The sequence below is a fragment of the Apium graveolens genome, chromosome 2, assembly GCF_009905375.1.
Source record: "Apium graveolens cultivar Ventura chromosome 2, ASM990537v1, whole genome shotgun sequence".
NCBI lineage: Eukaryota > Viridiplantae > Streptophyta > Magnoliopsida > Apiales > Apiaceae > Apium > Apium graveolens.
In genome coordinates, this window is record NC_133648.1 from 273,747,750 (window position 1) to 273,773,872 (window position 26,123).

The window sequence follows — 26,123 nt, forward strand, 5'->3', positions numbered from 1 at the left end:
TACTAAGTACTAGGCACATGTAGTGAATGTCCTAAACATAATAAGCCTTCAGGTTTGAAGCATGTCAATTATGAGGTACTTCATCACCATTCAGGGTCTCTAACTTGTAGGATCCTCATCCCAGTGTCTTCCTGACCTTATAAGGTCCTTCCTAGTTAGGGGCTAGCTTTCCTCTCTCCCCTATGCCTGATGCCTCAATCTTCCTCAGAACCAAATCTCCCTGTTGGAAGAACTTTCTTTAACCCGTCTATTGTAGTAGAGGGAGGCTCTTCGTTGATGCTCTGCATTGCGGGCGTTTGCCTCATCCCTAACCTCGTCAATGAGATCGAGAGCAAGCCTCATGCCTTTTTCGTTGGTCTCTGGCTCATAAGCTTCGATCCTAGGGGATCCATGAGTGATCTCAAGGGGCACCACTGCCACAGCTCCGTAAGCCAGCATGAATGGGGTAGCTTCAGTTGTCACTTTGCAGGTGGTATGATATGCCCATAGTATAGGCAACAACTCATCCACCCGAGTGTTTCTAAAGCATTCCACCCTCTTCTTAAGTCCATCAAGGATGATTCTGTTAGCAACTTCCGCTTGCCCGTTTGCCTGAGGATGTGTAACCGAGGTGAATCGAAGTTCTATGCTGTTATCGTCGCAGTACTCTCTGAACTCTGCATTATCAAATTATTTCCCATTATCCGTGACAAGGATGCGTGGGATTCCATTCCGGCATATCACATTCTCCCAGAAGAATTGCGTTATTTGCTTGGTGGTTATCTTGGCTAGTGCCTTAGCCTCAATCCACTTTGTAAAGTAGTCTATGGCTACCACAATGAACTTCCTCTGTCCCGATGCCATAGGAAATGGTCCAAGTATGTCCATTCCCCACATTTTAAAAGGGATGGGTGTGCTGATTGACGTAAGCTTCTCTGGGGGTTGTCGTACTATCGGAGCATGCCTCTGGCATCTGTTACATCTCTTCACAGAATCCTTTGCATCGGCTAGCATAGTTGGCCAGTAGAATCCCAACTGAGTTATCTTGTGAGCGAGGGCCCTGCCCCCCAAGTGTTGTCCATAAATCCCTTCATGGGATTCTTTAATTTCTTCCTCTGCTTCAAGAGATCTTAAGCACTTCAAGTACGGAATAACAAAGGACCTTTTATAAAGAAGGCCTTCAATCAATGAGTATCTTAATGCTCTAACGACAGCTTGCGTGCCTCCTAGGCATCGTCGGGGAGCCACCCAGTTTTTAAGTGGGTCTTGATCGGGTCTATCAAACAGCTTGCCACACCAACCGGTGCTATCAGATTTATGACATGAATAGTAGGGGTCTTCAAGACCTGGAAGTAAATACTTCTTCGATAATTCTCGATTTCAGACGAGCGAACTGAGATAAGGAATCTGCCGTTGTGTTCTCCTCTCTTGGAACATGTTCTGTGTACTATTCATCGAACTGAGTCAGTATTCCCTTTACGACTCTCAGGTACTTGGCCATAGTATCATCCTTGGCCTCAAACTCCCCATTAACTTGAGCAACTACAAGTCTTGAGTCTCCGCAGACCTTCAGGTTATTGGCCCTCACGGCTCTAGCCAAGCCTAAGCCACCTACCAACGCTTCATATTCTGCTTCGTTGTTCGTAGTCGAGAAGTCCAACTTCAAAGCATATTCAATCATAAACCCATCAGGGCTTTACAAGACTAGGCCTGCACCACTAGATTTTGTTTTCGACGCTCCGTCAAAATGGAGAACCCAATACTCTTTTAAGGTTGTTTCTTCATCCTTCTCCTTCTCTCCTCCTTCTGGGGTTATTATCTGATAGGGATAAATAAATTCTGATTATATAATTAAATATTGCAAGGTGTAGGGCTGCTAGGCCCAATAAGAAGATGTATGATATTCAGACCAAGAAGGTCAACACATTGATCAGGCCTGATGGACCAGATCAGGCCTGATGGAACAAAGAAGGCCCAAAAGCCCTGATTATTTATAATTTCGTAATTAATAAATAAAGGAGGAAAACAACTATTAAGATAAGTCCTATTGGGGATATAAATCCTTGTAGATTGGCCTCAAGGGGACCTAAAAGGATAAGGAATCAGCTTTCTACTATCTAGGACGCCAAAGTCCATTCTAATTATGAGACTTGCCCACCAAGTCTCCTATACCAAGTCCAATTCAAGGACTCTCGACATCTATATAAGGGGTCTCGCCCCACAAATCAGAACTACGTTTTTTGGCTTGATTCTCTAATTCACAGAGATACGTAGGCATCTCGTAAAGACAGAATTAAGCTACGAAACACGAGAGCAGCCATTAAAGGCCTTGAGCTCCCGAATCTTAGTAATAAATACAGCAAATAATAACCTTAGTTTTTTATCCATAACATTTGGCACCGTCTGTGGGACGTGAACAACAACCATGGCGAGAACACGGAGAACAACTAGCGCTCTGGAGGAGGGAAAACCATCAGGGACAGCTCAGGTAATTTCGTCAACCATGGAGATTCCTCCCCACTCAACTTATGCATCTACTCAAGCGGAAACCCAGATAGGGGCAACTCAATCTCAGCCACAAGGGACGACTCCCCCGACTATTCAAGGTACGAATCCTCAAGTTCAACAAGTACATATACCTGTGAATTCTCGACCCGTTGGGTATGAATATTCAACTGTTGTTACCACTAACCCCCCTTATGGGATGCCCCTTTACCCCGAGGTTGGAGGAAGTGGATATGCTGGGCGAAGTGAAACACGAGGGCAATCGCCCCCTTATATACGAGGTTTGGCTCCTATCCCCGAGGATCGGGAATTTTCTGGTCCTTATACTGAGAGAGATTCCGAATCTTCGGATGATGAAGTGGCCCCAAGAAGGAGACGTCCAGGCAAGGAGCCGATGGCCGATGGAAGGCAACGCCCTCGAAGCACCCAAGGGGCGAATCTCCAGGAAGTGCGGGAAAGGATAAAGGCTCATGAGGCTGAGATCCAAAGGCTGAGGCGTGACTTGGAAGCTCACCAGGCCACCAGACCCCAGATACCTCCTAGGGGGAGAAATGCTCCTCCTGTCATAGACCTGGATGGTCCGGTACGAAGAAGGGCTATCTTCCCAAGAACTAATCCAAGCAATCTCCTTCCCCTTGGAGACCCTGATGATCCAACTCCACCCTTCACAGAAGAAATAATGAATGCCCATATCTCAAGGAAATTCAAGATGCCCACTATCAAAGCCTATGATGGCACCGGAGACCCCGCTAACCATGTCAGGACATTCTCTAATGCACTGCTGTTGCAACCCGTGAATGACGCTATTAAGTGTCGGGCCTTCCCTCAAACCCTGTCGGGTATGGCTCAAAGATGGTACAGTCGCTTACCCTTAAACTCTATTGGATCGTTCAGAGAGTTAAGTCAGGCTTTTATTAAGCAATTCATCAGCGGGAGAGTCCATGAGAAAAGTTCAGCATCTCTTATGAGTATTGTGCAGGGAGCTAAGGAATCCTTGAGAGATTACCTGAATCGTTTCACAAAAGAGGCTTTAAAAGTCCCGGACCTTGATGATAAGGTAGCCATAATAGCACTGCAACAAGGAACTAGGGACGAATTTTTTAAGATGTCCTTGGCCAAACGTCCCCCTGAAAGCATGTTGCAGCTCCAAGAGAGGGCAGGGAAGTATATCAAGGTTGAAGAAAGTATGAGGAAGACCGTAATAAGTAATGAGCCCACTGGAGGCAAGAAGCGGAAAACTGATTTAGAATATATTGCAAAGGAAAAATATCCTAGAACCGAACAAAACCCTGATTCAACCCCCAAGAAGGGAGGACCTGGGCAAAAGTTCACTGAATACGCTAAGCTGAATGCTCCTAGAAGTCAGATTTTGATGGAGATTGAGAAAGATAGAGATATTCGCTGGCCTAAGCCTTTGAAGGCTGATCCCGCCAAGCTAGATAAGAGCAAGTATTGCAGGTTTCACAAAGATGTTGGCCATGACACCGATGAGTGTAGGCAATTGAAGGATGAAATTGAGTTTTTGATTCGAAAAGGAAGATTGAACAAGTATACTGGAGATGGAGGGGACAAAAATAATAGTGGAAGGAAGAATTTTGAAGATCATAGGAGGGACCAAGACGATCAGGGGCGGAATCCCCAACCTAGAGGGCCGGTTATAAATGCAATTTTTGGAGGACCACGACGCCCTCGAGGACCTGTGATAAACACGATCTTTGGAGGTCCGACTGCTGCTGGATTGTCCAAAAATTCAAGAAAGGCATATACTAGAGAGGTTATGCATATTGTTGGAGAAGCCCCGAAGAGGGCCAGGACAGAAGTAACATTGGCTTTTGATGATTCTGACCTAGAGGGCGTAAAGTTTCCTCATGACGACCCGTTGGTCATAACACCAATAATAGGAAATAGCCCGGTTAAGAGGGTTCTTGTGGATAATGGTGCTTCTGTGGATATATTGCTCCACGACGCCTTTCTAAGGATGGGGTATAACGATTCCCAGTTGACACCAACCGACATGCCGATATATGGATTTGCTGGAGTAGAATGTCCCGTGGAAGGAATAATCAAACTGCCAACCACCATAGGTACGGAACCAAGACAAGCAACACAGATGTTGGATTTCGTGGTAGTAAAGGCTAGTTCAACTTATAATGCTATCATGGGGAGAACAGGGATACATGCCTTTAAGGCAGTCCCCTCTTTCTACCATTCAGTTATGAAGTTTCCCACCCGAAACGGGATTGGAGAAGAGAAAGGAGATCAAAAAATGGCTAGAAGCTGTTATGTGGCCTCTTTGAGGGCAGATGGAGTCGGGGGGCAGGTTCTTCCTATTGAAGATATGGATGTCCTAGAAAATAACGAGAAGAGAGGAAAGCCAGCAGAAGACTTGGTTTCAGTTCCTTTAGACCCCAAGAATCCTGAGAGGATGACTTTCATTGGAGCCACACTAGAGGAGCCCCTTAGAGGGAAGTTGGTGAAATTTTTGCAAGAAAATAGTAATGTATTTGCATGGTCAGCATCTGATATGCCAGGAATAGACCCGGAGTTGATTACCCACAAGCTAAACGTGGATCCAAGCCGGAAGACAGTGAAATAAAAGAAAAGAAATTTTGCCCCGGAAAGACAAGAGGCTATAAAACAGGAAGTAGAGAAGCTCCTAGAGGCTGGTTTCATTGAGGAGATTCAATTTCCGGAGTGGTTAGCAAACCCTGTAATGGTGAAGAAGGCTAATGGAAAGTGGAGGATGTGTATAGACTTCACTGATCTGAATGATGCATGCCCTAAAGATTGTTTTCCATTGCCAAGGATTGATACTTTGATTGATGCCACTGCTGGGCATGAGATGCTGAGTTTCATGGATGGATTTAGTGGATATAATCAGATTAAGATGCACAGGGATGACATTCCAAAGGTATCATTTATCACTGACTTTGGTGTTTATTGTTATCTTGTTATGGCGTTTGGTCTTAAGAATTCGGGAGCCACCTATCAAAGGTTGGTAAATAAAATTTTTAAGGATCTTATTGGTAAGACTATGGAAGTCTATGTTGATGACATGTTAGTCAAGAGTCTAGTAAAGACTGATCATATAACCCATTTGAGGGAAGCTTTTGAGATCCTGAGGTACCACAAGATGATGTTGAATCCTACGAAGTGCGCTTTCGGAGTAGGATCTGGAAAATTCTTGGGACTAATGGTCTCAAAGAGGGGAATTGAGGCTAACCCGAATAAAATAAAGGCGATCCTGGACATGGAACCACCAAAAACTGTCAAGGATGTTCAGAAGCTCACAGGAAGGGTTGCTGCGCTAGGACGATTCATCTCCAAGTCAGGAGACAAGTGTTTGTCATTCTTCAAGTCACTAAAGAGCATCAAAGACTTTGTATGGAGTGAGGAAAACCAGAAGGCATTTGAAGAGTTAAAGAAGTATATGGCCCAGGCCCCGTTGTTGGCCAAGCCAGTTCTGAGTGAAGTTTTATTCTTGTACTTGGCTGTTTCAGAGAGCGCCTTGAGCGCGGTGTTGGTTAAGGAGGAGCTAAAAGTCCAGAAACCCGTGTATTATGACAGCAAAATTCTGCATGGTGCTGAATTAAATTATTCAACTATTGAGAAATTTGCTCTAGCCTTGGTAATGGCTTCAATAAAACTGCGTCCTTACTTTCAGGCTCATCAGATTGAGGTGCTAACGAATCAGCCACTGAGAAATATCATTCACAGTCCCAAGGCAAGTGGGAGATTGATTAAGTGGGCAATAGAGTTGGGAGAGTTCGATCTCAAGTATAAGCCACGTACGGCCATAAAAGCCCAGGCACTAGCGGACTTCGTGGTGGAATGTACCCTACCCAACTAAGAAGTCGGGGGGCAGGAAGATACCATACCTCAAGACAAGGGAGTCGATAATGGGGACAGAGAGAAGGATGATAAGGAGAAAGAATATTGGGTTCTCTATTTTGATGGAGCATCAAAAACAAATTCCAGTGGAGCAGGGTTGGTTTTGCAAAGTCCTGATGGGTTCTTAATTGAGTATGCTATGAAGCTAGACTTCTCAACCACAAACAATGAGGCAGAGTATGAAGCCCTGATAGCTGGCCTTGGTCTAGCTGGGACACTTAGAGTAAAAAACTTAAAGGTCCGTGGAGACTCGAAGCTGATCATATCCCAGGTAAAGGGAGAATTTGAGGCAAGGGATGATACGATGGCTAAGTATGTCCGCCTAGTAAGGGCTGTGATGACCCAATTTAATGAATGCCATGTTGAACACATTCCAAGGGAAGAAAATGCTAAAGCAGATGCACTATCAAAGTTTGCTTCATCTGAGATAGAAGAAAGTTCAGGAAGTGTGTACTTCCGTGTTTTGAAAACACGAAGCATAGATGTTAAGCTTGTGGCTCCTATAGGCCTGGGGACATCCTGGATTGATCCCATTAAGGCTCATATTCAAACCGGTTGGTTGTCAAGCGATGCAACTGAAGCACGGAAGTTAATTGTTCGGGCACTAAGGTACTCTTTGATAGATGGGATTCTTTACAAAAGATCTTTCGTGGTTCCCTACTTGAGGTGTCTCAGGCCCGATGAGGCACGCTTGGCTCTTGAAGAAGTGCATGAAGGTATTTGTGGACAACACTTGGGGGGCAGGGCCTTGGCTCATAAGATAACTCGTTTAGGCTTTTATTGGCCAGAAATGATGGTTGATACCAAAGAATACGTGAAGAAATGTGACCGCTGTCAGAAGTATGCACCTGTTGTTAGACAACCCCCCGAGATGCTGACCTCTATCAACTCGCCCATTCCTTTTGCTATGTGGGGAATGGATATTTTGGGGCCTTTTCCGATGGCCACAGCACAAAGGAAGTTTCTGATTGTAGCCATTGATTATTTCACCAAGTGGATCGAAGCCAAACCCTTGGCCAAGATCACAACTAAGCAGGTTGCACAATTCCTGTGGGAAAACATCACAATTCAACAATGAGGAATTCAAGAAGTATTGTGAAGAAAATGAAATTGAGTTACGGTTCACCTCTGTGGCTCACCCGCAAGCCAATGGGCAAGCGGAGGTAGCAAATTGGATAATCCTGGATGGACTAAAGAAGAGGATCGAGAAGTCAAGAAATAATTGGGTGGATGAGATACTTCCCATATTGTGGGCCTATAGGACTACTTGTAGAGTCACGACAGGAGCAACTTCCTTCATGTTGGCGTATGGGGCAGAAGTAGTAGTTCCAGTGGAGATATCACATTCCTCTCCAAGGATTCAGGCTTTCAATGTCGAGGAAAATGAGGACGGACAAAGGTTGGCTCAAGACTTAATCGATGAAGTGCGAGATGAAGCACATGCAAAGATAGTAGAGTATCAGAAGAAAGCTTCATTCTACTACAACTTAAGGGTTAAAGAAAGGTTCTTTAAACAAGGTGACCTAGTCTTGAGGAAGATAGAAGCTTCTGGGGTAGGACAGAAAGGGAAACTTGCCCCAAATTGGGAAGGGCAGTACAAAGTCAAGAGCGTTCAGGGTAGAGGAACCTACAAGCTGGAGACTATGGATGGTTTTGAAGTTCCGAGAACCTGGCACGCACAAAACCTGAAGGTTTACTACGTGTAAGATAGTCGAAGTACGATTCTCACTTGTCATTGTGACAAGTAGGTTTAAAAGCACCTTGAAGCTTTGTTTGCATAGGATTTTTATTTTCTAGCTATTATTGATCAGGGTCGAACCCATATTATGTAAGGTTTTGGAAAACCAGACTTGAAATTGAAGAGTTCAAAATTATTTCAACCTATGGATGTTTGAGTTGTGATAATACTTGTGTGGCCCATTAAGCCAAGTTTGAATATTAAAGTATTGGAAAAATAAAGGAGAGAATGCGAATAAGGAAAGTAGCATATAAAATAGCCCCGGAGGGTAATAAGTTTTAATACAAACAAAAGTCCAGACATAAGTTAAGGATAAAATTACAGAATAGAAAAACTACTCCTCCATGCGGGAGCCTTCATTCTCTTGCTCCTTATCAGTGCCTTCAGCATCCTTCGCAGGAGAAGCGGGAGGAGAAGCAGTGTTAGGATCCAAGATGCGATCATCTGGCTGAGGGGAGTTGAAGAGGGCGTCTATGCTGTCCTCCGACTCAGCCTGCTCGGGACTTATAAAGTCCTTAGGGTCGACTAAGCCCGGGTGCTTCTCAGAAACCGCCTTTACGGCCGCATCCCATCCCTGAGTAAACTATAGGGAATAAAGACCCTCATCATGAATCTCCATGAGATTCTTAAACTTGTCAGAATCCATGTAGTCATCAATGAGCTTATCCTTATCGCTCCTAAGTTTCACCAGCTCGGAATGAGCCTTAGCCAGCTCCTCTTTCTTCGTGTCCAACTTCTTCTCCAGGACCTTGGCTCTCTCTTCCCATTTCTTCATCTCCTTCTCAAACCCATCTGAGTTACCCTTCCAGGACCTAGCCTGGTGGAGGGCCGCCTGGAAGTAGGTATTACTCTGCAAAGAAATATGTATGAGTTAGCACAAGTTCGTTGAAATACGAGAAAGTTGGGATTCAAAGAAAAAGAGGAAAAAGAAAGTTACCGCAGCTTGGGCTTGAGAACCCAGAAGCTCAATAGTCTCGATATCACTCCCCGTAACAATGTCAGTAAAGTCATGGGGAGTGATGGAATGGTACGACCAATCCTTAGCATGTTTGGTGGATCCAACCACCGTATCGCTCCTCCTGAAGCCCCAGTTAGGCCTGAAGGAATGTGCCTTAAGTGGAGGATCCACATCATCCCCCAACTTGACCACCGGGACGTGGGGCTTAAGAAAAGAAGGACCGTCAGGTTTGCTCCTGGGGTCCTTGTTTAGCTTGGCCCTCTTCTGGCGGCCTGACTCCCCTTCCTTGGGCCTGTTGACATTATTGATGGCCTCGCAAGCTGAAAAAGAAAGATAGAAAGAATATTAAATTGTAGGAGAGATAAAATGTTACAATTAAAGGGAAGGAAAAATGGTTATCTAGTTATAAATTTACCCTTATCACTGGCCTGAGAGAGACCGACTTTCTTCAAGGAAAACTCCTCTAAGAGGGTCCAGGTGTCTGTTTTCCCATCATCTGAAATTAAGGCTTGGTAGGCCACCTCCTCCTCATCAGATAATCTGATGCTACCTGGACTCCCATCTGACACTTTGCAAAAGGGCCTACGAAAGAGTGTGGCTCAATCACCCCCAGCCCAGGTCAGCCTCACAAACTCGTCCCTCCATTTGGGGTTGTTCTCAACTATGGAATTACTATCAAAGATATGAGGAATTTTGGGCCGTTGACGAATTAAAACCCAACCTGGTTGACTCATGGCGCTATTATAAAATTGGAAAACTTTCCTAAAGACAGTTACGGAAAGAGGAAAATTGTTTCTAAGACAAAGGACCATAAAACAGATAATGTTCCTCCAAGCGTTAGGAGGGAGTTGACAAGGGTTAATTTGTACATCGGCAAGCAAGCGAGGAATAAATTCATGGAATGGGAACCTAAGACCCGCGGTCAGGGCTCCTCGATAGATAAACAAAGTATCCCCCTCCCAATTACAAGTCCTATCCCCGGGGGCGGCTGGAGTGATCCTAAGGTGGGGTGGAAGTCTGTACAGGTTGTTCATGGACTCTATCCTACCATCTAACTCATGAAAGGTGTTACCGTGGTTATACGAATCGAACTCAGATAGAGAGGGATATTCATCACCTCTCGAGTTAATCATATCAAGTAGGGAAGTATATGGAGATTGAATTTGAATGTTTGTACCTCTCTTAGAGACATTCATCTTCTGCAAACGAGCCAAGTCACGATCCGCCATTGATATGCTTCGATTGAAGGCTTGAAACCCAGAAAAACCTGAGAAAGGTGGAGCTGCGGTGGCTGAGGACGCCGGAAATCACCTTCTCAAAGGAAGAACTCTAGAGAGATTTATGAGAGAAAATGAGAAATGTGAAGTGAAGTGAGGATTCTCACTTCACACTACACTTATATAGGAGAAAAGCTCGGAATACGAGGCGTTTCTAGGCCCATTTAGCCAGGCCCAACCTAAAAGCCCATCTACCAGAAATATCAGGAATAATCTAGAAGCTTCTGTGGAAAATGAAGGGTCGAAAATCGACCAGAATTTTAAAATGGTTCGATTAGAGTCCTAATCGACAAAGAAAAAAAAATCCTAATCGATACTTCAATCGATCAAGAGGGAAAAAACCTATTAAGTTCGATCAGAGTCCTGATCGACGCCAAACAGAATCCTGATCGATACTTTATTCGAACAGAAGGAAAGAAATCCCCTAAGTTCGATCAGAGTCCTGATCGACGCCAAATAGAATCTTGATCGATATTTTATTCGAACAGAAGGAAAGAAATCCCTTAAGTTCGATCAGAGTCCTGATCGACCCCAAAAAGGATCCTGATCGATATCCCATTCGAGCAAGAAGGAAGAAAAACACTAAGATCGATCAGAGTCCTGATCGACACAGAAGAGAATCCAGATTGATATTTCATTCGATCATAACGGTAGAAAGCCACCTAGTTCGATCAGAATCCTGATCGAAATCGATCAGGAATTCTGGTCGATTAAGCCCATGCTTCAGTCGACTAAAGTGTCACTTTGAAGACCAGTTCGATCAGAGTCCTGATCGAAATCAATCAGGAATCCTGGTCGATTCCGCATAGATCCTGATCGGAGATCATGTCGACCAGAATGTTAGTTCCTGAGCTAGTTCGATCAGGATCCTGATCGAAATCGGTCAGGAATCCTGATCAATTTTTTATACATCCTGATCGATTTTAAGGCAGAAAATTAGGAAAAAATCCAGAAATTAAGGATAAATCCCAGAAATTAAGGATAAATCCCAGAAAATTAGGGAAAAATCCAGAAAATTAGGGAAAAATCCAGAAAATTAGGGAAAAATCCAGAAAATTAGGGAAAAATCCAAAAATTAAGGATAAATCCCAGAAAATCAGGGAAAAACCCAGAAATTAAGGGAAAAATCCAGAAAATTAGGGAAAAATTCCTGAAAATTAAGATAATTCCTGAAAAGTCGTTGTAAATGTGTAGGTTGCTTCACACTTTACGCAAAAACGAAACCCTGTAAGGGAATGAATAGACTTAACTTCTGCGAAACCTAATCAATGTTTCCCAAAAGTTGGGGGGCAAATGATAGGGATAAATAAATCCTGATTATATAATTAAATATTGCAAGGTGTAGGGCTGCTAGGCCCAATAAGAATATGTATGACATTCAGACCAAGAAGGTCAACACATTGATCAGGTCTGATGGACCAGATCAGGCCCGATGGAACAAAGAAGGCCCAAAAGCCCTGATTATTTATTAATTTCATAATTAATAAATAAAGGAGGAAAACAACTATTAAGATAAGTCCTATTGGGGATATAAATCCTTGTAGATTGGCCTCAAGGGGACCTAAAAAGATAAGGAATCATCTTCCTACTATCTAGGACGCCAAAGTCCATTCTAATTATGAGACTTGCCCACCAAGTCTCCTATACCAAGTCCAATTCAAGGACTCTCGACATCTATATAAGGGGTCTCGCCCCACAAATCAGAACTACGTTTTTTGGCTTGATTCTCTAATTCACAGAGATACGTAGGCATCTCGTAAAGGCAGAATTAAGCTACGAAACACGAGAGCAGCCATTAAAGGCCTTGAGCTCCCAAATCTTAGTAATAAATATAGCAAATAATAACCTTAGTTTTTTATCCATAACATTATCTCTTGTCCCCGACTTCTTGGTCGTTAATGGTGCATTCGACCACGAAGTCTGCTAAGGCCTGAGCCTTGATTGGTCGTTCGAGGCTTGTATTTGATATCAAATTCTCCTAACTCAATTGCTCACTTGATGAGCCTTCCACTGGCCTTCGGGCTATGAAGAATGTTCCTCAAAGGTTGGTCTGTTAGGACTTCGATCTGGTGAGCCTGGAAGTATGGTCTCAATTTCCTCGAGGCTGTGATGAGAGCAAGTACGAACTTTTTCATGGTGGAGGAAGTCAATTCTGCTCCATGGAGCACCTTGCTTACATAGTATACAGGCTTCTGGAGCTTCTGCTCTTCCTTCACAAGGACTACACTCACGACTTGTTCAAATACCGCGAGGTACAAATAAAGAGTGTCCTCCAGACTTGGTTTGGCCAACAACGGGGCTTCAGTCATGTACTTTTTTAGTTGTTCAAAGGCCTCTTGACTCTCAGCAGTCCATTCAAAGTCCTTCACCTTCTTAAGGGTTTTAAAGAAGGGCAGGCATTTGTCTCCTGACTTGGAGATGAACTTCCCTAGAGCTGCGATTCTTCCCGTCAGCTTCTGAACATCCTTGATGGAGCGTGGTGGCTCCATGTCTAGGATGGCTTTGATCTTGTTGGGGTTGGCCTATATTCCCCTATTAGAGATCATATGACCCAAAAATTTTCCAGACCCAACGCCAAAAGCACACTTGGCTGGGTCTAACATCATCTTGTGGTGCCTCATCACTTTAAATACCTCTCTGAGGTGACTAATATGATCGGCCTTGCTTAGGCTTTTGACTAACATGTCATCAACATAGACCTCCATGGTCTTCCCAATTAGATGGGCAAATATCTCGTTTACCAGTCTTTGGTAAGTAGCTCCTGCATTCTTAAGTCCAAAAGCCATAACAAGATAACAGAATACACCAAAGTCAGTTATGAAAGATACCTTGGGGGTGTCATCCTTATATATTCTAATCTGATTGTAACCACCGAAGCCATCCATGAAGCTTAGCATCTCGTGTCCAGCAGTGGCATCGATCAGGGTATCAATCCTTGGTAGGGGTAACAGTCCCTGGGATAAGCATCTTTCAAGTTAGTGAAGTCAATGCACATCATCCACTTTCCATTGGCCTTCTTAACCATTACGGGGTTGGCCAACCATTCATAGAATTACACTTCCTCAATAAATCCAGCTTCTAAAAGCTTCTCGACCTCCTGCTTAATGGCTTCCAGCCTATCAGGGGCATAAGTTCTCTTCTTTTGCTTTATAGCCTTCCGAGTTGGATCAACATTCAACCTATGAGTTATAAGGTTTGGGTCAATCGCAGGCATATCAGCTGTTATCCAAGCAAATACATCATTGTTTTCTTGGAGGAAAGTTGTCATTCGGCCCATCAAGGGCTTATCCAGAGATGCCCCAATATACGTGACCTTTTCCGGGTCTAAGGGGTCTAAAGGAATTGGGACCAAGTCTTCGGTTGGCTTCCCTTGCAGTTCATCATTTTCTCGGACATCCATGTCTTCTATAGGGAGGACCTGCCCCCTTTTCCATTGGGCCTAAGTGCTGCAACATAGAAACTGCGGGCCATCTTCCGATCTCCCCTTGCTTCTCCAACACTATTTCTAGTTGGGAACTTCAGTACCATTTGGTAGGTTGAGGGAGCAGCCTTAGCATGGATCCCTGTTCTACCCATGATAGCATTGTAAGTTGAGGTTGCCTTGACAACCTGAAAGTTCAACATCTGCGTGGCCTCCCTAGGCTCTTCCCCGATAGTTACGGGAAGTTGTATTGCTCCTTCGACTTTGCATTCCACATAAATAAACCCGTAGATGGGTGCGTTAGACGAAGTTAGCTGAGAATCATTGTAGCTCATCTTTATGAATTTATCATGGAACAGAATGTCCACGGAAGCTCCATTGTCCACTAGGACCCTCATAACAGGACAATTTCCAATTATCGGAGTGATAACCAGAGGATCATCCTGAGGAAATTTCAAACCTTCAAGGTCTGGATCACCATATCCAAGCGTCATCTCTGACTTAAAACGCTTAGATGGCTATCCAACTATGCTCATCACTTCTCTTGCATAAGCTTTTCGGGAGTTCCTTGTAGTACCAGATGCTGTAGGTCCTCCTAAGATCATATTGATTACTGTCCCTCGGGGCTGTGGGTTGCGATCTCTATCGTTACCCCTTCGATCGTCATCTCTTCGATCATTATCTCTCTTTTGGCCTCCGACCTCTTCACCCTTGGTGAAACGTCCAAACTTTCCCCTTCAGATCAGATACTCAATCTCATCCTTGAGTTGCCTACAATCGTTAGTATCATGACCGACATCTTTGTGAAACCTGCAGTACCGACTCTTATCTCTTTTTCTGGGATCTCCCCTTTAGTGGCTTCGGCCATTTGAAGTCTTTGTCCTTTTCAATTTCCATAAGGATTTGGCTTCTTGGAGCATTCAACCTTGCATATTCAGCGAACCTTGGTTGCTGATTCTTCTTAGAAGAGGAGGAGTCAGAGTTTTAGCCAATTCGTGGATACTTGTCCTTGGCATCATATTCCTGATCCGTCTTCCGCTTCTTGTTCCCAGTAGGTTCATTATTCACAGCTATCTTCTTCATACTCTCCTCCACCTTAATATATTTTCCAGCTCTATCCTGGAGCTGCATCATGCTTTCGGGAGGGCGCTTAGCCAAGGACATCTTAAAGAACTCGTCTCTAGTCCCTTGCTACAGGGCTATCATAGCTAATTTATCATCAATATCAGGGACCTTCAAAGCCTCCTTCGTAAATCGATTCAGATACTCTCTCAGGGACTCCTTTGCTCTTTGGACTATACCCATGAAAGATGTTGAACTCTTCTCGTGCACTCTGCCACTTATGAACTTCTTAATAAAAGCTTAACTCAAGTCCTTAAAGGATCCAATAGAGTTTGGGGGCAGACGGATGTACCACCTTTGAGCCATGCCCGATAGGGTTTGAGGGAAGGCCCAACACTTAATAGCGTTGTTCACGGGCTGTGACAAAGGGCGTTAGAGAATGTCCTAACATGATTAGCGGCGTCGCCAGTACCATCATATGCTTTGATGGTGGGCATCTTGAACTTCCTTGAGATGTGAGCATTCATTATCTCATTAGTGAATGGTGGTTTTGGATCATCAAGATCTCCTAGGGGCATGAGATTACTTAGATCAGCCCTTGGGGCAACTGCTCTTCTTGGTATTGGACCATCCAGGTCTATGATTGGAGGAGGATTTCCCCGCCTTGGATCGAGTGGGGGTCTTGGGGCCAGATGTGTCTCCAGGTCTCGATTCAGCCTTTGGATCTCTGTTTCATGAGCCCTGATCATCTCTTGAACATCTTGGGGATTCATCCCTTGAGTGCTCCTGGAGCGTTGTTCAGTGTCAGCCATCGGCTCTTTGCCAACACACCTCCTTCTTGGAGCAACATCATCATCCGATTACTCGGAGTCTCTTTTAGTAAAAGGTCTAGAGAATTCTTGATCCTCGGGAATAGGAGCCAAGCCACGTATGTATTGGGGCGTCCGCCCTTGTGCTTCACTCCTACCAGAGTGTCGACTCCCTCCAACTTTGGGGTATAGAGGCATCCCGTAAGGGGGGTTAGTAGTCACAATTGTCGAGTACTCATACCCAAGGGGTTGAGAGTTCACAGGTGCATGCAGCTGCTGAAGTTGGGAATTCGTCCCTTAAGGTGCCGGGGAATTCGTCCTTTGTGGATGAGCCTTAGTTGCCCCTACTAGGGTTCCTCCTTGGATGGAGGCATAATTTGAGTGCGGTGGTATATCCACCACTGATGCGATTGTTCGCGATGGGACAGGAGTGTCTGTCCCACTAGTGTTTCTGCTCCATGTGTTTACCATGGTTGTCGTAAGTTTCCCACAGACGGCGCCAAATGTTGTGAAACAAAAAAACTGAGTACTTTAGTATTTAATGCTAGGGTTGGTGAGCTTCGAGCTTTTATGGCTGCTCTTGCGTTCGGGACTATCGATCCTTGCAAGATGCCTACGTATCTCTATGTTGTAGGGAATCAAGCCAAAAACGTAGTTCTAGGTTGAGGGGTAGAGCCCTTTATATAGAGTTGAGTCTAGGGTTAGACTTCTGTGGGGAGACTTGGTGGACAAGTCTCCAACTTAGATGGTGATTAGGAGTCCTATTGAGGAAGGAGTTCCAAAACCTTCTGTGTAGGACTTTGAGTCCGTTTAGAACACATGTCTCTGCTATTCCAGCCGTATTGGGTCTAATCCGTGATCAGCTCGTGTTCGTGGACTTGGGCGACCTCCGTTGGTAGGCCTTGGCTGTTTGGGCCGTCATGGGCCTGTTACGAAGCTTCGGACCAGACAGGCCTGCTATGAAGCTTGGACCAGACAGGTCTGTGTTGGACTTTTCGGACAAGAAGTCCAAGTGTAATTAATGCGACATTTAATGTGTCTTTAGGATGTATTTTCTATCCATATCATCAACGAATTCCGACTTACGATGAATGTTTTTATGAATTTTACAAGATTATTGATTTTTCGGCCTAAAAGCCCTATGAATTTTAATAATAAAAACGAGGAAGACAAATATGGTGTATTTATTTATTTTATTTTATTTGCTAAATAAATATGGTGTATTTATAATGATACAAAACCCTATTTCTTAACCTACAAGTTATCCATATTAAAATTCGATCCAAATTTTAGGCCTATTAGTCTAATTCAATTTTAAATTCTAGTCTTTATCTAATTTCAGTCCTTTTATTTCTATTATCCTATTATAATTATTATTTTAAAAATTATGGGATATTACAATAATAATCTATATCTGAATATTTTAAATGATTGTTGTTGAATTAAATTCTATACGGGTTTCAGATAAGGACTATGATTTCAAATCTTCCCCTTTCCATGTAGGATTGTCAATGGATCAGATCGGCCTTGATTCATATCCTGATCCATTTAATATTACCGGATTCGGATCTGGATCGGATTGTTGTCGGATTTTTTTATAATCCGATCCATATCCAGATCCGTTAGGATCAACGGATCATGGATCGGAGCTCCGATCCATTTATATTTAAAAAAATAAAATACAAACAAAATTTCTTACATTACATCCAATATTTTTCACAAATCTTTCTGGAGTAGCAACTAATATATGTTGCTTTTGCGTTTTCGTAGTTGAATGTATATGGCTCTGCTCTCTTATTCTACAATATTGCTTTACTTAACATCTCATGATCTTATCACTATATATGGACTTGATTCATCAGCCTAAATTTCGTGTTAGGTGGTGATTTTACCATTTGATGGACTAGCAACAGGTGTATATGATATGTATTGAAGTTTTATAGGAATTACTAAGATAAACTCATTTCATATGATAGCCAATAATTATTTAGTATTAATTCTGCAGATTAGGATATTTAAACTGGAACAACATAGTATAGAGAAGATATATGTTCTTCACAATATAGGGAATAATACAAGCCACATATCTCAATGAAATAACTAATAAGTCTTTTGAACTACACAATTTCTAACATTGCCAACAAAATATAAGATAAATATATATTATATATTTTATATATAATTTATTATAATATATATATGTAGAATATATATATATATATATGTAAGGTCAGATTCAATGGGTAACAAGTATCACCTCTTAACAACATTTACTTTTAGTGTTTTAGGGTTTTTATTTTGAGTGTTCTTTAATATGTCCAGTAATTTTCACGTGCCCTGTAATTTATTTTATGTTCTTTAAATTTTTGTGTACCTTATATTTCCTTACTTTATAATTGTGTTATGTAGTTTTTGTTTGTCATGTGTTTTATATTTTTAACTAATGTTATTTAATTTTTATGTGTTCTACAATTATTAAGGTAGCTATAGGAATTGAACATCTATTTTGTATAATAGGGTGAATTATATTTTGCACATAATCAAATTTTCTAAGCTAAAATTTCTAAATAATTTTTTACATGTACTGTAATTATATTGTGTACTGTATATTTTTTTTAGTGTTTTGTATTTTGTGTTCTATATTAAATTTTTATTTTTTCATTAATTTTATTTTCATGTCCTGTATTTTTTTCTACAGTTCTGTTTTCTTTGTTTTCTGTTCTTTAGAGTTTTTTTATTTTCAATTCTATTTTCTGGAAAACATGAAATAGAAAATAAGTGACCAAGAAATTCAGGACAGAACTAAAAATTTACAGAACACAACACTTAATCAAAAGGCTAGATTAGTATTTAGCATTAAGTCACATATAACATATTTTGATAAAATATTTAAATTTAATGTGTTCCACAAAATTAAATCATTTACAAAGGAGTTTAAAATGTCATATTTTAATAAATTAAAATTTGTATAATATAGATATGGTATATATTTTCTTTTCTGAATTAAAATTATAAAAATGTTAAACTTGAAAGGTGCATATGACATTGTTAAAATATATAACAACAAGACATTAAATTTAAATTTAAGATGTAAAAAAATATATATAACAAGAAAAAGAAATATAATAATATTTAGAATAAATAAATAAATAAATATAATAAAACAAAATGTGTCTTTGTTTTGTACTGTTTTGTCCGTGAGTGCAATCGTGCATGTTTTTTTATTTTGAAAGGTGTTAAACTATGCAAGTTAGGTTTTTAAACTCTGTTTAAGTAAAGTTAGGCGGTTATTTTCTATATTTGATAAATAATCTGGACCGTTAATATGTGATTAATCTAATGGTTTTTATTTAGTTACTAAGTTACCGAGTGAAATATGTATATATATAATATATAATAAATTATCCGGATTGGATCATTAACGGATCGGCGGCCTAAATCCATATCGGTTCTTATTGGATCGGATCGTTATTAGATCAGATTTTGTTCGGATTGGATTTTTTTTCGGTCTTTCTAATGTGTGCATGTGTGCCTTGGGCACACATTAGTCACTAACTCCTATAAAAATGACCTCTTTTTATTGGTGGAATTGATGTGAATGCAGTGGACCATTAACATTTATTATTCAAGCATTAATAAGAAGAGTTTATTTTTATGGAAGTTATTTTTATGGAAGTTAGTGACTATTGGATAGAAAATCCCAATTTCTAATATGTATATGCTCTTTCCCTCACTATGTTCATTGTCATTAATGTGTCATTATTTGGATACCATGATCTGAATTAATTATATTATGATATTTGTATTGTATTTCAATCATTCATCTTGTTGTTGTTATCGTTCCATTAGTCATACTACGTAGAAAAGAACGAGTGAATCTAGTTTCGCGCTTTCACGGGTCACAAGCAAGCCGGTACTCTGTTTGTATTTTAATTACAGTCCAAAGTTGCCGATTACAATTTTGATAGATTGTTCAAAAGAAAAGGCTGAATATAATTGTAAATTTCTAATCCTTTTAGCATGCATAACCTGATTTTTCTCTATAGTTTGAACCTAATATATTTGTTTACAGGTTGTATCTTATGATCGTGGTTGCAGGACGTAACAAATGCAGAATTCTCCTAATAGGGCATGGAGCTTGGAAAAACAGGTATTTGTTTACAGGTTATACTGATAGGACATAAGAAGTGTTTGATAAAATGTTTCAATGAATTTCGACCTAAATTTTTAACTTTAAAAATGGTGAAAGTTCATTAATTTAAATTATAAATGTATTTTATTTTGTGCAAGTTGCAACACAAAATGCTCACATGTGGTGTCAATTTTTTTATCTAATAATCTAATAAGTTTGTTTAAAATTTTAATGGAAGCTTTATGAGAAAGCTTGATCTTGAATAGGACAAATATCAAGAATTCAATTTTTGAGTCATTATTTCTTTAAATACTCATGTCTTCTCTCTGTATTTCTATCCTATTTTACCATGTTTTTCCTCTCTGCTTTGTGCCTCTTAATTTTTACTAATTTTTTTATTGCATTGCAGATTACTATATGAACGGATATGTGCATCCATTATGAGAAAGATTGATAAACTGGTGATTGTTTATATGTTACTATTTTCTACATGTTTTTAATTATGGTTTCTTAAATCTCTATACTACTCAAATCTCTACTGAATTTATCTCTATTTTTTGATTTTGTAGGCCAGACTAAAATTTGCATACCAATTGTTTCACTGAAGTTGTACGTAAGCTATTGTTTAATACTATTGTTTTTGTTTATCACTATTGTTTTATTAAATATATTATTTTACCCTTTCTTTGTTTGTTAGTTCTAAGTATCTCTACATATGTGTTTTTGAAATTGAAATGCTTTATTTTCTTTGGGCAGATATCTCATCCCAGGTAAATTAAGTTCAAATTATATATTTTTATGTATTTTATTGGTATTATGTGTTGACTTATCATGTGTGCATGTGTTTTGTGTAGTACTGTAGTGGTTAGATAATGAGAATGATGGTGAATTGCAGGAGATATAGCTATTGATAGAGCTTAAGGGGAGGCATCTGATGTGTGTGTGTTTGTGTTTGTTTTTTTACTGCAATTGTAATCTGTTTTTGCTGCACATATAGCGATCTTATAATTTGTTTGTGCTTCAGTAATATTATCTTATTAAATTTATCAATCTAGATCTTATAATTTGTATTGCTTCAGTTATATGAATTTAACGTATCAGTTCATGTAGTTCGTTCTACTTCTATATGATCATGAAATGTTTCTTTTCGTATACATTTGGATCCCTGGTGTTTTAGTGTCTTGCTGTGTTAGCAACCAACTCTCTTACTATATTCTAATTGCAGTATGTTATGTATTTGAATCGAGGTCATATTCAAGGTCGAATGTTTCTACTTCCTATGCGGTTATATCACCTTAGAGCAGTTATGAAGAGAGAGCCTCTCACGTGTTTGACAATTTTAGAATGGCCCAAATAAGCTAAGTTTAAGAGATTCACCCTCAGTTTAAAAAATATTATAGCCTGTAGGTCTTTTATCAAATGAAATTTAAGTTATGTTTATTTTTGTTCAACCCTCTTTCGAAAATTAAATAAACAAAACTGATTCAATATAAGTTATGTTTATTTTCTGTCTTTTGAAGATGCATTGATCCGCTTCTGTTTGTTTTATTGCTTTTATGAAATTTTTATGCATTTTTTATGTGGGCAATGTTTGTAATAGAGAGATCAAGAAAATAGAAGCAGTGGGTCAACAGTGCAAGGCCATTTAAAGAAGAACAGAAGAAAAAAATGCAACAGTTTCGAAAGGAGCACATGGAGTACTCCTATTGCTACTGTAAAATCAGATACATGGCACCTCCCTGAGTGTACGATTGATCTCGACGAGGCAAAAAGACTCCAAGGATTGACCACAGTAAACTATATCACCTGAGCAAATTAAGTCCAAATCGGTTTAGCTCCATCTCAAACTTAACTTTTATTATCTTGGTATCCGTCTTTATCAGTTGCTTATTCTATGTTGAAGAATATTTAATTACTCCAATTAGTATGCTTATCATGAATTACTCCGGTTCTAAAATGCATATTGTACCGGTCATCCATGGCCAATTTCTCTAAATAGGTTAGTTTTATCTTGAATACATGAATTTAAAAGATATATCATATTATTTTGAAACAAATTAGGTAACATAAATCAAACAAATACAAATATATAATTAGTGAATATGGGAGTCCAAGTTAGATAATGCTATGTATTTACCGATTATATACATATAATATATGTACTTGTTCATCATTACCCATTTTAAAGTGGATTTTCAAATTTCTTGCCCGATTGGTTGTAACTTGCGGGCCACCAATAACTAGGTAAGAAGTCCCATGTGAATAATATCATGAGCTAAACTTTGTTTCGACTCTTTTCAATTTAAAGTGATCAGATTTTTTATTTGTTTGAAATAGGTATTGATTTTTATAAGTCAATAAGTTAACTTAAACGATTTGCCAAACATGCCCAATAAATACACTACTGCATTTGTAAAAAATAAAATAAAATTTTCTTCTGAAATTGTTCATTAATTCGAACCGAATCAAAACATTGATCACTGTTAAAACAGCTACCTAACACAAATGTACTCTAGTTGCAGAATGAACTGATGTTGTGCATTTAACTGTTGACAATATTACTGGTTACATGAAAACCAAGTTCCAATGAGACCTTTGTGCCGCGCATAGATTATTATTGCGATGAAAATGGCAGCAGACACAATGCTGGTTGAGATGACGACCTGCAAACGAAAGAAGGGAAAAGGGTCAAGTACAGAGACCGGCATTGTAGACTTGTGGTACTGCAGCCAGCATAGTATATCCAAGACGTTGCACTTACCCATTTAAATAGGTATCCATAATTCTTATTCCATGTATAGGGGATGTTCATGCCAAATATCGCAGTCACTAAAGAGTAAACAGATAAACCAACCGTTGCAGAACTCAGGAAGAGCTCCAGCTGAAAAAACAAAGTGTAACAAGGAACATTTTCAAATAACTTGTCTACCAGAAACTAGTACAATAGAAGTAGGGAGAGTTAAATGTTGTATCCGATGCAACCATGATACCTGAATTAGTTGGTTACGATGATGCTCTAGCTGAAACAAATACGGGAAATTAAGGTCATCAAACACAAGGAATAGAATGAATAACTCAATTGCAATGTACTGACCATTTCCTGAAAAGAATGTGTGCACTACATGCACAAATTATTTTAAAAATATTTGACTAAGAATTGTAGGTTGCTTACCTGAATGTTAATATAATCTGCTGTATCATCAATGTATTCTCGCAGCTGGAAAAACAAATATTTTTTATTAGTAAGTCAACTTTTACATATTACACACCTAATGTATTTGTTCAATAAGTCATGCTACTCGGAGGTAAATCATAGTATACACTCAGGGCAATGCCATGATGCGTCAATTGCTTTGGTCTTGTAAAATAATTCCTGTAAATACCACTTGCCTACACAACTTGTCCCTAAATAATTCCAAATTATATAATATACTGCTATCATGCTATTAAAGTTCGTGAAAAATGAATATTAAAGATGAAAAGCTCAAGTATGAGAACTGAATTGGTGCTCAATTACCGTCTTCAGCTTGTTCAGTGTGCCTTCAACTTGTATAAAGTAAGCCTGCAGAAAAACTATCATTAAGTGATTCCAGATATCTTTGGCAGTCCAAAAGACAAATCACTACTATAATATCTACAACCTCTAGCAACATCTCAAGTTCTTCAACCTCATTTTCTCCATGTCTGGTTCCTGCAGTACTTGCCCTACTTTTATTTGAGCCCGATGTTGGAGAGGCAGTCAACCAATTATGAACCCCATTAAGACTACTTGGTGAAGAAACATCATCTAGTTTCCTTGATAAATAAAGTTCGGACATGTCACCATCGTCATCCAAAAGTTTTTCAAGTTCATCCCTTACCTAGATACCAGCATGCTTTAGAGACAGTTTATACATATTTCTCAAGGGAAAAAAGGTCTGTACTACTTGGAGATGTCATACAATAGAATGCAGGTGCAGACCCGGAGATTATATAAAACATGTATTGCAGGAGTTAGCAGCAGCCAAATATGTGAAGGTCAAGCTTCAATTCCCTTAATCAACAATAGCTAAAAAGAAGTTTACAGTCACTAAAATTCATTTCTACCTGCATAAAATGGGAAGATAACATCATACCTTTTGCACCCTGCTGCTCAACCTTGTCATTCCACTTTTCAGTTTACGTACACGATCCAGATTACGGCTGCTAATCTGCATATTATTTGTAAATGCTTATTATATTTCATATAGGGGGTGAACGTACATTACCATAGGTGAACGTACATTACTATAGAAAAACCGGTTACTCATCACTTAATATAAATAATTAATTATATTGCTTGTCATTTTGTATCAGAAAAACTCTTGAATGTTGAATCTCGCGTAAGTAATTATAAAGAGAGGACCGTATACAAGGGTACAATGCCCTCGGTAAAAGCTAAAAACCATTATATGCAGTAAAGATGTCACCAGAGAACCTGTAACATCTTAAAAGATTAAATCTTTAATTTAACAATAAATATAGCAAAGTCATCGGACTATAAATTTCTGCAAGCATGAAACAGTCTATTAACTTAAATTTGTAGACAAATGTAAATCAATACTCTTACCTTTGAAGTCAGTTCATCTAAAGCTGGGTAAGCAGCAACTTCCAAATCTGTTGTTCTTGCATCGAGGAAACTACAAAGAGCTTCAATTGCCACTTCTAGAACCCTCAATTCAAATGGGAATTCTACATTCAGGTAAAAAAATGATTACTTAACTCATAATAAATTAACATCAACTACCTACAGTGTGTAATAGTGTATTCCAAGAAAATTTGACTGAATAATTATAGTCTTTTAAGAATTGATGAATCCAATTATGTTCTATAATGTCTACAACTTTAAAAAGTTTCAATCTATAACATGACAAGAGTGTGATTTCTGAAGTTATACCGTTCTCTGCACTAGTTTTTACGTCATTTTGCAGTCCCAAATTTTCTTCGTCTTCTCCTTGGCCTTGGGAAATAGGATTCACCAAAGGCAATCTTCTTTGAAGTTCTTTCACAATAGGAACAACATTATCATCAAGAGGATCTTGAAGCATTACCTAAACATAACAGTAGAAACATTTTAAACCAAACCAATCATATAAGATCAAAACTTTTATGCAAAATACAATGATTAATAAACAGATATTTAAAAAAATTGACATTACATGTCATATATATATGGGAATCTAGACGGATACCTTTTCAGTAGTGATGATTGCTTTAATGTGCTGAAAAAAAGAAGTTGAATTAATTACATTATATAAAATAGATTAAAAATGTGAATTAGGACTATATTGGAAAATTGGACCACCTCCAAATTGAGAATAATAGCTTTGTCTCGACCTAAAATTGCAGAAGGATAGGACAACCATGGTTCAAGAATTCTAAGATCTCTAGCATAAATTGGAACTCTTTGCATGATATCATACTTATCCATCTTCAAAATCTTGCTTTCGCCATTTGTATCGATTAAAATCCAACTTCTTAAAACTGTTGTTTTCTTTTTCAGAGATTCTTGAGTGTCTAAAATGAGACCCTCCACTGTTTCCATTTCCTTCTGATATCACCCTGTAATCCTAAAAAAAATTAATTTTGCAGAAACATATAGAAATAAAGAAAAAAGGGATTGATGGATTGGAGTATATGAATTTAAGTTGGAGATATACTAGATGTTTGTGCACAGATATAAGTGTGTACAAATCTTAAATGTAGTGATGACAGAGAGATGGTGATGATAGAGAGATGGATAATTACAAAATTTAGTTAGAGATTTTGTGCATGGGACTGCTGTGAAAGGTGTCAAGTGTTGTAGACTATGTGCATATCAGGAAACTCATATAAATGTCTAAAAATGGACAACTAATACTAGTTGCTTCATCCACGCTCTCTACTGGAACATGTGGTCAAACAACCAAATATGTTATGCTCATATCTGAGCTTTGTTCCTTGTTATTGAAAAAGATAATAAATTGAAAATGAAAAAGAATAGTATCCACAGGATCTGAAAATATGATTATGCCTTTCAACTTTTAACTTATCTAAGGAATATTGCATTCATCATATTTATTACTTTTATGGAGATTGTGTCCTCAAATGTCTGAAAAAGAACATGTGAATATTTAAAAAAATTATAAAAAAAAATATGATTATAAAGTATATCTAATTTAATAAATTTAACATAAAACTTCTCCTGTATTCAAATCAATTTTTTAGTTTTTACTTTTAATTTGTTATACATCAAATACAATAGTTAGGTGTTGGTGTCTCAGGGAGTATAAAAGAAATGTCACAAGGATATCAATTAAAGAGCAATGTAGTTGGCACAAAATTGAAGTATTC

The 26,123-nt window shown here is 39.3% G+C and overlaps 3 protein-coding genes and 1 long non-coding RNA gene across 5 annotated transcripts; 1 reads left to right on the top strand and 3 right to left on the bottom strand.

Moving 5' to 3' along the window:
- Positions 1 to 204: 204 nt before the first annotated feature.
- LOC141700974 (uncharacterized) lies at positions 205 to 12,837 on the bottom strand. The gene is made up of 4 exons (XM_074504630.1): positions 12,517 to 12,837; positions 1,428 to 1,639; positions 724 to 1,285; positions 205 to 591 (listed from the first exon to the last, which is right to left on the bottom strand). The coding sequence occupies exons 1-4, from the start codon at positions 12,835 to 12,837 to the stop codon at positions 205 to 207; spliced, it is 1,482 nt and encodes a 493-aa protein (XP_074360731.1).
- Positions 12,838 to 13,753: 916 nt separating this feature from the next.
- Positions 13,754 to 14,263, bottom strand: LOC141700982 (uncharacterized). Its single transcript, XM_074504637.1, has one exon. It carries the CDS (start codon positions 14,261 to 14,263, stop codon positions 13,754 to 13,756), a length of 510 nt encoding a protein of 169 aa, XP_074360738.1.
- A 5,056-nt stretch (positions 14,264 to 19,319) lies between these two features.
- Positions 19,320 to 21,729, top strand: LOC141708488 (uncharacterized). The gene is made up of 5 exons (XR_012569503.1): positions 19,320 to 19,638; positions 19,713 to 19,790; positions 20,182 to 20,233; positions 20,342 to 20,381; positions 21,373 to 21,729. It is a non-coding gene; the product is annotated as an uncharacterized LOC141708488 (long non-coding RNA).
- Positions 21,730 to 22,216: 487 nt separating this feature from the next.
- Positions 22,217 to 25,674, bottom strand: LOC141706306 (magnesium transporter MRS2-I-like). 2 transcript variants are annotated; one of them, XM_074509098.1, is made up of 12 exons: positions 25,539 to 25,674; positions 25,096 to 25,352; positions 24,983 to 25,012; positions 24,688 to 24,841; positions 24,361 to 24,482; positions 23,888 to 23,962; positions 23,414 to 23,632; positions 23,290 to 23,334; positions 22,945 to 22,989; positions 22,763 to 22,792; positions 22,534 to 22,653; positions 22,217 to 22,435 (listed from the first exon to the last, which is right to left on the bottom strand). In XM_074509098.1, exons 2-12 carry the CDS (start codon positions 25,333 to 25,335, stop codon positions 22,331 to 22,333), a joined length of 1,185 nt encoding a protein of 394 aa, XP_074365199.1. In that variant the 5' UTR covers positions 25,336 to 25,352; positions 25,539 to 25,674; the 3' UTR covers positions 22,217 to 22,330. The 2 variants fall into 2 exon arrangements, with proteins under 2 accessions (XP_074365199.1, XP_074365198.1); XM_074509097.1 differs by lacking the exon at positions 25,539 to 25,674 and having other exon boundaries at positions 25,096 to 25,454.
- Positions 25,675 to 26,123: the final 449 nt, after the last annotated feature.